Here is a 12,626-nt window from a genome sequence, read left to right on the forward strand (position 1 = left end):
TTAATAAAATGTTCATATTTCCATTCCCATTCCAGCTCAAAGCTTAGAGCTCCTCCATTAATTTATACTTTCTTGAGCAAAACGTTTCCTTTACAACCCAACACCGATCTGCTCTATCTCCCACTGAATCACTACCCGATCCCGGAGGATCGGATCATCCATGATGATGAAGATCTTCATGGCCTTTGCGTCATGGATAAAAAGGACAAGAACAAGGGCTTAGGCAAGTCTGCACTCATATCTTGCAGTGGAAGCAGCAAAAGGGATGAAGATTGTGATCCACAGAAGAAGATGCATCGAGACGTCGAACGGGGGAGGCGGCGAGAGATGAGCACCCTTTGCGCGTCTCTCAGATCATTACTCCCTCTCGAATATATTAAGGTAATCTCTCAGAGAAATTGTCTTTTTTGTTATCATGATGTTTTCCCCTAAATTAGGGTTTTTGTGCATGGGAGTTTTAGGGGAATCGAACGACGTCGGATCATATAGGCGGGGCTGCAAATTACATAAACCATCTCGAGAGGAAGATCAAAGAGCTGGAAAGTAGAAGGGATGAACTAAAGAGCAGTAATCGTTCAGTGAGAGCTTCGAGTGTAGGGCCTTGTCTGGATGGAGTGGAAATAGTCATCCAAAGTGCTAGTTCCAGGGACCAAGACCCTAATTTTCCATTATCGAAGGCGTTGCAACTACTACTTGAAGAAGGAATTAGTGTAGCAAGTTGTGTTTCCACTAGAATTAGTGAAATGACATTCATCCACACCATCCAATCCGAGGTACAACTCTCATGAAGAAATGTTGTAGAATTAGGGTTTATGTGTTGATTTAGTTCAATGAAAAATGATCTAAGTGCTAAGGATTTATCCCCTTATATTCTCGTCATCTTTTTTCAGGTGTGCCATGCCAGGTGTCTCGATATAGCTCAGCTGCAATCAAAACTTGATGAAGTGCTTGCAGAATATTGAGTGAGATACATTGTTTTCTGCTAATTGATTGATATGAACAGCTTCCCTATTCTTTTCAGATTTCCATTATCATCGGTCCTCTTGGACAAAGAATTGTGTAATTGATGTTTCTCATGTGTGCACAAGGAGGAGGTTTTCAATCCTACCAGACTTGGGTTTTCAAGATCTTTTGAAGGGTTTGCAGCATTCAGGCTAAATCGTTTTACAAGTAGTGCGCCCAAATCGCCGTAATATTATCCGGGTTATCCCCATCTATACTTTGATCATGTACATAAATATCTGATGTTGCAAATGTGGGTTTCTTCTTCGTTCGTTAACTTGTAATTGTTAACCAAAAAACAAAAACTTGTAATTGACTGATATAAAGCTGCTTGTAATATTGGAATCACCAAGTGTAAATAAAAAACGAGATATTTAAGTAGAAAGTACGGTTAGACTGGCTGCTCCATGACTTTTCTTGGTTACCAGGGGATCCTATACAGTAAGTTAGCTAGAGGAAGTAGCAGATTCCATATATTTGGACAGGGTTGCTACTGTTGCCTTTGCTGATTTCACATCCAGACTTAGTACGTGTGTGCAAAAGCGAGAAGTTACCATGTCAATACATCACTTCGAAGGTCTGAGGGCCTGTGCTTCTTAGGATGAAGGCAGGCAGGTTTCAAACTTAGGGTTTGATTGCACATTTACACTGGATCACATGCTTCTTAGTACAGTGATCCTGACTTGTAAAGGAACATGTGATGGTGGAAATCAGCACGCAAATCAAAAGGTCGGCGACGGGGTTAGTCTTAGTCATTTTCTCGGTTAAAGTTAGATGGCCATTATATGCACATAGAGGTGGCAAAATGGGTCTAACATCAATATTTTAACCCATATTTAAGGATGTGGGTCATAATTCGTTGCCTTAAGTTAAAAAAAAAAAAAACTTAAATGAGTCATAAATGAGTTACTTAACAGCTTAATGGGTCTTAAATGGTCTTTAGATGAGTCATAAATGTGTTACCTTACTATTTTAAGTGAGTCATAAAATATTTTCTGATTTCTAATTTCCTGATTTTTTATATTTTTAATTTTCTTTTTTTTTTCTTTCTTTTCTTTACGAAATCCGGCAAGGGTCGCCGGCTCCCGCCTGACGAGGGTTGGGCGACCCTCGCCAATCTTAGAACAAAAAAATTTTAAAAATTATATTTTTTTTAGATTATAAAAATTGCCCACAATATTTTAACAATATAATTTTTTCAAAAACTTATAAGAAACAAGTTTTCTTACATTTGATAAAAAAAAAAAAATGGAAGTGTTTTAGCAATATGGATCAATTGTGGATCGAAAAATTTGCATTACAATAAATGAGTCATAAACAAGTCATAGGGGTCAATTTCGGTCCGGTCGGGATGACCTCGTCCCGACCCACCCGCTTGATAGGCCCTATATACATAGTGTATAGTTAGGTGCATCTACCATTTAAAACTAATCATGTAACACACTCCAGGGAAAATGTTGTTTTGCTAACGTACACGTTTCGAAATCTTGTGTGGTGGTTTGCAAATGGCAAGTGCATCTAAACGAGGTCTACTTGCCGTCTAGTCTTGTGTATACGTCAAAGCTTCCCGGTGATCATCTTGCTCATGTTTTACAAACCAGATGACTCTTTTTAAGTTGTTGGCCATGAAGGAATCGTCTTGCTCCAAAGTCGATGCATGTTCTTGCCTAATTCGTAAACTCAAAAGGATAGAAACGCAAATGAGCCAGACGAACGCGCTTGAAAACAAATTGACTGATGTGGTTGAATGCTAACCAAATTTGTCTTCAGGATAATGCATGGAATACCTAGAAGAGTTTGGTTCGATTCAGCTATGAAACCGTATCTCCCCTTCGATTCTCACATTCTCAAAAGCAACAACATTCAACATACCTTGTGTGCTCCTTTTTCTGCATACGCGACCCACTTTCATCGCCACGGATTGTGTAGTTATAGTTCGAAAAGAAGTTGACCAAATGTCCAAATCCATAGCAATAGACGCCATTTGTGTGAAAAAAAGAAGAGTCCACGAGCTATGCATCTACTCTTCTCCATTCTGATGGATTCACTTCTAAACTTTTCTTTTCGCTTTATCATACAAGTGATTGAATTTGAAAGCGCCATTTTGCCGGCCAAACATAGTTTGTCACTAATCAATAGGTTCTGCCCTGACATGAGCTATAATTCAAATGAAAATCAAAGAGCTCTTGGGAATTAGTAATGGAAAATGCTTCTATGATAGTATTATCAAGAACGGTATAATCTCAAGCGTAGACCCACACACTATCACCGTGTATTTTGCATAAAACACTCATTGATTGGGAGATCATGTGATTAAAAATAATTTATAAGCTTGTCAGACTGGTAGCTTCCCTCACTTCGGAACTTCTGATCACGAAAAGCAATCGGAACTTCGGTAGGTAACGTGATTCTAGAATATCCTACCAAAAAAGAAAAGAAAAAAATATGATTCTCAGACAAAATAATGATGTGACCTTAACCTCTTCGGATAGTTCCTTTCCATCAGTTAAGCATGCAACCAATCATTCATCCTAAAAACAAAATAAAAAATTAAAAAAGAAAATGCTCTCTTTGCACTTTAACATCAGCACCACCAAACCAGATACCTCTCCATTCACTGCATTCGAACAACATGTGCTCAGTGTTTTCAACTTCATCACAGAAGGGGTATACATGGTTAGGTCTCAACCTTCTTTTAGAGGTTCCCAGGCCTCATTACAGCATTTCCAAAGGAAGTGTTTAAGCTTTGGTCTAGCATTCCAAAGTGAGAATCGGAATGGAATGCGAAATTGACAATCGAGGATGAAATAGGATGGAGACGATGTTTGATGCGGGATGGTGGATTTGATCGGTGGGACTGGAAGGTAAGGAAGATCAGATGATGTAAGAGGAAAGAATAAACGAACGCCGGAGAGGACACCATAACATAGTACTTGAAAAGCAGAACTTTTTCATGAGTAACCACATGAGTTCGTTGCATTATCACGACAATCTTGTTTTCAAAATCATTCTTAATCATCGTAGACTCAAAAATTTATGTGCACTTAGGATTCTTATCATCACGTGTTGGTTTAAGAGAAATCAAGCATTTCATATGTCCCAGCCATGCAAAATTGAGAGGGAAAAGCTCAAGAAGTGGAGAGAGCAAGCTAAACATACGACATGGGCTACGCCAATATCGTTACGCGAATGAAATGGAAAGAAGCACTGATCCTTTTCTAAGACGAAGTAAAGCATAATTGAGATTTCTTCTCCAAATGAAAGCAATGCAATCGGTCTTCACACCTTCACTGTCGTAACATGCTTGATCAACATCCCAGTTATGTCCTCCGAAACTTTCGAAGCTGATTCTTTCAAGTTCTGGATTTTCGCACCTGTTTCTTCTTCGAGCCTCTGTACATTCGCTCCAGATGCCCCGCCCGTCTACGAGTTACAAACGGCGAGCATTAGCTCACACAAACGACTACACAAAGTAACTGAGAAGAGAAGGTTTTTTTGGGCTGCAAAATAAGCAGAGACTACCTCAGCAATACTCTTCTGGTACTCACTCTCTAGATGTGATCGATATGTTGCGACATCCTTTTCCGCTTCTTCCTTCGCTTTTTTCAATCTCGTGATCTTTACTGTTGAATCGAACAAAAGAAATAGCCGAACCAATCGGCGGTTAAGAGCAATGAAAAGATATGACTGGAGGAAATTCTCTCACCCACACGATAAACTTGTTCTTCCGAAACGAGAACATCAATGTAAACGACATCTTAAACAAGTTAAAGAAACGCAATTTGCTGCTCAATCCTTACGATTCTTGGCGCTCGAAATGATCTGTTGAGCCTCCTGTTCTGCAGTCAACAGCATCTGAATCCCGCCTTGTCCCTTCATGGAATCCATCGGAAATCCTAACGACGTTGCCGGACGAAGCTCGATAACTAACGAAGCGGAGACAGATCGAAGTCACGATAAGAAGATGAACGCAAGCAGGAAAAAACCTGAGAGTGGCAATGGCAAATTGAGACTCGCAACGTGTAGCGTTGATGGGAAAGAGAGAATTCTCAGTGCATGAGACAACAACATGTTCTCCGACATTCTTGCCGAGATCAGCTCCTTTCATTCCAACAACATGTTTGACAGATTCTCTCGAGAGAGAGGCGTCGTATTGGCTTCAACAATCCAAAAGCGATGTTTAACGGATTTTTAGGTGCTTTGTTTTTCGAGAGTTTTTTTCTATGTATAATTTTTCCTAGGCAAAAGAACTCCTGGAGTGCCAATATTTATGTACGGCGCTCACTTTGGTACTAACATATTTTTTGGATTACTTAAGTGCCAAATCAGAGAAAAAAGATCACTTTAGTGCTAATGGCGAGAAATTCCGGCCAAAATATATACATGGCATTTTTATTTAAAACGTTTTAGTGCCACATCATTTATAAATCCACTTGGCAATTTTTTTTTATAAAAATCAGTTCACGTGGAAATTTTATTTTAAAAAAGGTCCATATGTCAATTTTTATTCAAAAATTCACTCTTAAAATTAAAAACAAGTTAAAAAATAAAAAATAAAAAAGTAAAAGCTCAATGGCAACAACGAGAGCTATGCGACTACTGGGGGCTGGTCGATCGGGGGTCGGCGACGCCCGACCATACCCCATCCGTGGGCGGCAACGGCGAGGGCTAGCCCTCGTCGCTGCCCGCTTTTCTTTAGTTTTTTGTTTTTACTTTTTTTTTGTTATTTAGTTGTTTTTAGCTTAATTTCTAATTTTTAATTTTTTTAGTTAAAATTAGGGAGTAAATTGTGATGTTTTTGCATATAAAAGTGATGGAGATTGCATTAAAATTTTTCAGATATCAATGCTGAAGTACTGATGCTTTTTAGCAATTTTTTTTATTTTTTCTATTTATTTTTATATTTTAGCTTATTTTATTTTTTTAATATTATGTGGCATTTTTTAATTAATTTTTGCCTTTTTTTATTGCTTGTAAGCCATTAGATGCCACGTAAGATTTCTAGCGACGCTCACCAGAGTTAGTACTCAAATAATCATTTTTAAAAAAAAATTGACACTTAAGTGATCCAAAAAAAAATTGTCACCAAAGTGAGCGTCCCACACAAATATTGGCACTTCATGTGTCCTTTTGCCATTTTTCCCTTTCTTATATTTAACAAATTTCACTTTTATTGTTGTTTTTCTTTATTGTAGAGTAGATGAGAAATTTGTGAATTGCAATGAAATAAGGTTCGGTTGAAACAAACTACCGGAGACTACAAAGTAATAGAAGTATAAAGTATGTGCATATTTTATAATGCTTCATTTATTCCGTGAAAAATAAATGATTTGGAGAATATTTTTCTAAAAAATTGATAGCTTGTATCACTTGAAATAACTAGTGGATGGAAAATATTTTCATCATCAATAATAATTTATGTTTAAACAATTTTAAGTCTAAGTATAAAGTGCTTATGCATATTCCCGATCGTAATCATTCATCACAATGTGTTATGTTATCTGCTTGCATTTGACTGAATAATCTTGTATGAGTTCATGATTTTCATCGATATGACACAATAGTAAATTAATGCAGACATTATTCAATTGTTTCTCATAGCTATGTTGCATGTGATTGGGATTGTAGTGTTGTGCATGCACCAAGTTAAGTAGCGAGACAATCTCCTATCTTAGACTCAAGGATTTCATATATTGGGCTTCGGCTCACTCCTTATTTTTCAAACACATAGGATGGTCCCCCCGGACAAGACGATGGAGGGAACAAGATGATGCTAGATGCCATCAACCACTGAGTTGGATAGTGGTTTGGTTAATGTGTAGGTTTGTCTTTAGTTCATTATAGGTGTAGTGGCACTAGATAGCCTGACCTTCTTTCCAGATCTAGTGTAATGTATTGTATTGGTATGAATATTGTATAAGGATGCTAACTAGTGATGTAAATATAAAGAAGGATATGTATAGTATTTAAATTCGTTAGATTGTCTTGTATGGTATGTTATAGTGCTTCTAGATGCTATTAAACAAAGGATGATATAATTAGAAAGGACACGTGTCGTGCATGACGTTCTAAGGCGTCACACGGGTAGATGGTGATGCACCTAGCATATTGGCTAGTCTTGCCCGAGATTGACCCAAATTGCCGAAATGCGATCAAGCTTGACGAGAATTGTTGATGATTGACCAAGCATCAAACCATTATTCGGTTCTTTGTGTGTGTGTGTGTGTGTCACATCTATCAATTGGTCTAATCAATGCCACATGAGAATCCGTGTTAAAGTATTTAATATGCTATTTTAATTGGAATGACCAATATAAACAAAAAGGACTATAGTTTAATGACCAATCAAATAAAGTTGAACGAAAAATGAGGGATGAATAATGTCTTATATTTCTATTTTAAACTGAGGTTCTGTTTGTTTATCGAAATGGATGATTTCAAAAATGTTTTTTGAAAAATAATTGTTTATATCGCCCAAAATAATAATTGATGAAAAATGTTATCATTATTAACAATGATTTACATCTAAATATTTTCAATATTTTATGTTTATTTTGAAATATAAGCCATCATTTTACGAAAAATATTTTTGAAATAATTCTTGTAGCATGGAACAAATAGAGCCCGCATTAAAGAAATTTTGGGACATATTTATTAGAAGTCCTAAAACTTGTCACGAAAGTGCAATTGATTCTTAAAACTTGTAAAAAGTGCAATCAAGTCCTAAAACTTATCAAATTGGTTCAATCGAGTCATTCTGTTAATACCATCAATTTGTCTAAAGAAAAATGCTGACGTGGTATTTTTAAATTAATTTCTTTATCCCATATGAAATTTTTAATCATTTTCTTTTTCGAAATCTTTTTGCAGTTAAATTAAAAATTGAAAAAAGCTAAAATTTTATTTGAAAAAAAAAAAGGCGGGGCCTTGCCGGTGAGGCCCCGCTACCGTCGCTGCCCATCGCCGGAGAGGCCGACGAAGGTCGCCAACCCTAGGAGAGGGTGGTCGGCGAGGCAAGGGCGAACAACGCCTTGCCCAAATCTAGATTGATATTTTCTCACGGTTGCTTTGTTCTCCCCTCATCCACTCGCGCCTCAACTCCCTTATATTGCCATTTCATCTTCCCTTTCGATTCACGACGATTTTGGAGCTTCTTCCATGTACACATTCTTTCTGTCCTCGTATTTCTCTCTCTTAGACATTGAACGGAACCAACACTCGATTTCTTTGTAACTCGCTTCCGACCATAGTACCGAGGCGGCTCTTATGTCATCGCATCATGTTCGAGTGTTGATTGGTGCCCATGAATGCTTCTTGGTGTTGTTTCGATTTTTCGCTCGTTCGTTAGTACCGGATATGGGTTGAAGAAACCCAAACCTCACCAGCCCTTGCCTAGGGCTGGCGAGGGCTAGCGACCTCCACCAACCCCTCTGACAATGGGCGGCGGCGTGAGTGGGGCCTCAATGATGAGGCTCTGCCCCCTTTTTCCATTTTTTTTTCAAATAAATTTTTAGCCTTTTTACAATTTTAGTTTAATTTAAAGAAGATTTTGAAAAATAAAATAAAATTAAGAGAAATTTTCAATTAAGAGCTCGAAGTGCTATGATTTTCTCAAAAAATGGCTTAAAGTGAACCTTGTTTCAAAGAAAGGCACGAGTACCCTCTTTATTTTAAAGAAGGACCTGGCCGAAGGACATTTTCATCTTTTATCATTTTAAATTATTTTATTTTTCTTTCTTTTTTGTTTTCCTTTCACCGGGACCGGCGTCGAGCAAGGGTTGCCTCCAATTCGCCGGCCCCTTTCACTAAGTTCAAAAGAAGAGGGCCAGTGAGTCAAACCCCTTTGTAATCCCCAACTTCCCCAGAGAAATCACATTGTCCAGGATGTTGTTGCCGGACTTAGTCGGGGAGGAGACCGAGTCAACCAAGTTCACAACATGGTGAAGGAATCGGAGAAGACGAGCTTCAGAGTCGTCATGAATAGCTTCTACGAGCTTGAGCCGAGCCTTCGTTGACCATTACGGGATTTTCTCTCGGGAGATGTGTAAAATAAATGTAGCCCATATGATGTCATAATAATGGTGTAATAATTATTTCATGTTATAATTAAGTTATATTAGTTATGAAAGGATACAATTGAAAAGGTGCGATTTTGACGTGCTTTGATGGAAGGCACCTCTTGGACAACATTTCAAGTTTAAAAGAAGTTTGGTCCTTTCTCCACCATATCAATGAACAGACATTAATTACGTGACGTACGGTTGTCTCTCTCCATCAGAAACAACGTGAAAGAACAGAGGGTTAAGGGAGAGAAATCAAGTCTTCATCTTTATTACGTCGATCGTTCTTGAATAATCGCTATGGATAAAGGTACGTTCTTCATATTTGTTGATTGTGAAAATCATGAAGATCGAAGATTCGTATATGATGAATATCAACATAAAGTTTACGTTAATCGCTTACAATTGATATCAAAGCATGGTTTAGGATCTCGTGATTTTCCGATTATATCAGTTATGTATATGTACTTATGGATCAAGGCTCGATGAATTTTCGTGGTTTTGATAAAATTGTGGGGCATGATGAATTCACGTTGGCGTTTTTACTTATGGATTAATTTTTGGGGTTTTTAGACGTTTTGCAATATTGGCTACTTTTCGATTCTTGAAAGAAAACGCCGATTCCGGCCAAATACCAGTCACCCACCACCCAAAATTTGTATAATAGGGTTACATCGCCATGGGCAACAAAAGCCCTAAGTTTGCTCGGCATTACTGTGATTGGCAGAGGCGAATCAAGTGGCGGAAATCTCCGTGGTTAGGGTTTACGTTTAAGAGAACTTTACTTGATTTCTACCAAAATTCTTGGCCATTTTCGTTGATTTAAGGGCCTATGTGGTTGTGTCGGAATGGTCTCCAAAATCCACCAACTAATTTGTTTGGGGGTGGGTTGTCGGAAGAGACCCATGTGAAGATAAGACCGGCGGAGCACAAAAAAAAAATTGCGTCTGTTTGCTTAAAGGAGGAGTTTACGCTAGGACAAAGAAGGCGCATGGAGTCCACATGCCACACGCGTATGATCCACAATCCCGTGAGGGCAAACATGCACCTGCGCGTGCTGGGCACACGCCAAGGGTTGGATTTTCCTTTTTACCCCTACTGTTTTTTCCATTTCATTGTTTTGTCCTTTTAAAAAAAAATACAGTTTTGCCCTAGTTTTGTCCTTTTGTGAAAATTACAAATTTTGCCTTGTTTTGTCCTCTTACGACAAAATTACTGTTTTTCTCATGAAGCCTAATTATAGATTTTCCCTTGACACATAAATTTACTATTTTGGCCGTAGATGTTGAATTTACGATCTTGCCCTTGGACACATGAATTTAATAAAGTTTGAAAAGTTAAGGGTTTATTAGTCACCAAAGGGGCCAAACCTTAAGTTTCTTGAGTTTTTGAAATTCATAATTTTTTATTCAATCTTATATGATTATTTGATGCTATGCTTGAAATTGATATGTTTCATATCTTTATTGGTATCATGGATATATTGAAATTCATTTATTATAAGAACTTAAGGATTAACCAAAAGGTTAATTAATTTCTTATAATTCATGAACATAATGGTTGGTAACTCAAATATCTTATTAGATTTATTTGTATAACCAAAGATAGCAAATAAATTTTAATGAGATATATCTATAATTGCCAAATAAAAGTTGTTAGCATCATTATGGTTTAATATATGTTGGAGTATCATAGGATCTCCCAAAGGAAAACTATGATATACATGTAATGTTTACTTTGAATACGATCGTGATATTCACAAAGCGTTAATGTATGAGTATTTTCTTGCATACATGTAGTATCTATACCCATTTCTCTTCATTCGCAAACTTCATCTGTTCCAATAGAATGAATTTCTCTAATTGGGGTGAATAAGTCCAATTTCACTCAAGTGTCATATATCTTGATTTAGCACTTCAAGTTGAGAAACCGGCTACTATTACTGACGAGAGTAGCGATGATGAAAAGTTTTTCCATAAAGCTTAGGAAATATCGAACAGACTAAGCTTAATGTTCATGCTAATGACAATAGCGAACAACTTAAACACCTCACTTCCCAAAACTGATAATGCTAAAGAATTTATGAAATTTGTGAAAGAGCGTTCTCAAACTACGGACAAGTTACTTGCTGGTACACTGATAAACACTTTGACCACCATGAAATATGCTGGTTTACGTACCATGCATGAACATATACTTGAGATGACGAACTTAGCAGCAAAGTTAAGGACTTTGGGAATGAATGTGGATGAGTACTTTTTAGTGCAATTCATTCTTAATTCCTTGTCTCATGAGCAATATAGGCTATTTCGGATGAATTACAACGCTATAAAAGATAAGTGTAATGTAAATGAATTGGCCAGCATGCTTGTACAAGAGGAAACAATGATAAAGAATCAAAAGGCTCATTCTGTTCATCTCTTAAGTCATCAAGAGCCCGAAAAGAATTCCAAATGAAAAGGTGGGAAAGATAAAAGAGCAAGAAGAAAGGATTATTGTGACGCCATGGAAATATGTCGATTGTAAGATGCCGGAATTTAATAAAATGATGAAAATTGGATTTCGGTCTGTACGAAATTTTGGAGCGTAAGGACGTAAGTGACAATTATTCGGACGATTCCCGAGTTGTCGATCGGTTTAGATTATGTTTCGAAAGTCTTAGCCGCCGCGATTGAGGATTTTTAATCCTCATACCTAAGCTTACTCTTGATCGAGCCCGGTGCGAGTTGCAATGACCTGATCGACCAAGCGCAGCCCCGGCACCCAAGGCCCGCAGTTCGGCGCCCCGCCACCTCCATCCACCACCCTTGCCTGTTGAGCTTCAACCGTCACCAAACCCCGCCCGACCCGGGACCCCTTTCGGCCTCCTCCGTCCGACGCTTCCGTTAGCCGCGGCCCCGATCGCAACTATTACGTCGCCTCACCACTCCATCGCGCCGTTGCTTCACGGCCAAGACCCACCGTTCATCGTCGCCCCCACTTCATGCTACCACCAGCCCGACGACTTTTGGCCGCCACCACCTTAGCCTGTCGAACCCGAGACCTCTATTTCCCCCCCGCTAACCCCGCCACCTCTGTCCCGAGCCAACCGGCCCCTATAACCCCGAGGAGCCCATGGGTCGTTGCCGCCGACGAGCTAGCCAGAGCTTCTTGCCCTCTGCCATGACGCGGTGCCATCAAGCCCGAGCCAACTCAAGCCTATGAACCGTCACGACCCACCGTCTTGAGCGCGTGCCGCAGAGGTTACTGACCTGTGAACGATTGCCGGCCCGTGAACAGTACCCGATCCGAAAGTTTCGTGCCCGACACCGACTCACTGTTTTTCTTGTGAGTTAAACCCCTAAATCCCGATTAGGGCGCTAATTACGCTTAGTTAGTGTAATTAGCCTAATATGGTGTTTATGTAGCTTAATCGTGATCAATTTAAATAGAGACTAGGTTTAAGTTAAATGGCCACGATTAATTAAGTCGATCTGCTAGTCGGGTTGTCAACGGCTATTTGGTGATTAATTGGACTAATTGTTTGGGCAATAATTGTCGGTGTGTGTTTACGAGCGAGCAATA

General features: G+C 38.7%; 2 protein-coding genes across 2 annotated transcripts; one reads left to right on the forward strand and one right to left on the reverse strand.

Annotated features, from left to right (window-relative positions):
- Positions 1–1,219, forward strand: LOC115755491 (transcription factor bHLH118-like; the record flags this gene model as incomplete). The annotated part of the gene is made up of 2 exons (XM_048273495.1): positions 1–381; positions 462–1,219. Coding segments are annotated over 2 exons (708 nt in total), but the record flags the coding sequence as incomplete, so codon positions are not given.
- Positions 1,220–4,070: 2,851 nt separating this feature from the next.
- On the reverse strand, positions 4,071–5,097 carry LOC115755492 (V-type proton ATPase subunit G-like). The gene is made up of 3 exons (XM_030694908.2): positions 4,803–5,097; positions 4,525–4,625; positions 4,071–4,425 (listed from the first exon to the last, which is right to left on the reverse strand). Exons 1-3 carry the CDS (start codon positions 4,888–4,890, stop codon positions 4,282–4,284), a joined length of 333 nt encoding a protein of 110 aa, XP_030550768.1. The 5' UTR covers positions 4,891–5,097; the 3' UTR covers positions 4,071–4,281.
- Between the last annotated feature and the right edge of the window lie 7,529 nt (positions 5,098–12,626).

This window comes from Rhodamnia argentea, chromosome 2, assembly GCF_020921035.1.
Source record: "Rhodamnia argentea isolate NSW1041297 chromosome 2, ASM2092103v1, whole genome shotgun sequence".
NCBI lineage: Eukaryota > Viridiplantae > Streptophyta > Magnoliopsida > Myrtales > Myrtaceae > Rhodamnia > Rhodamnia argentea.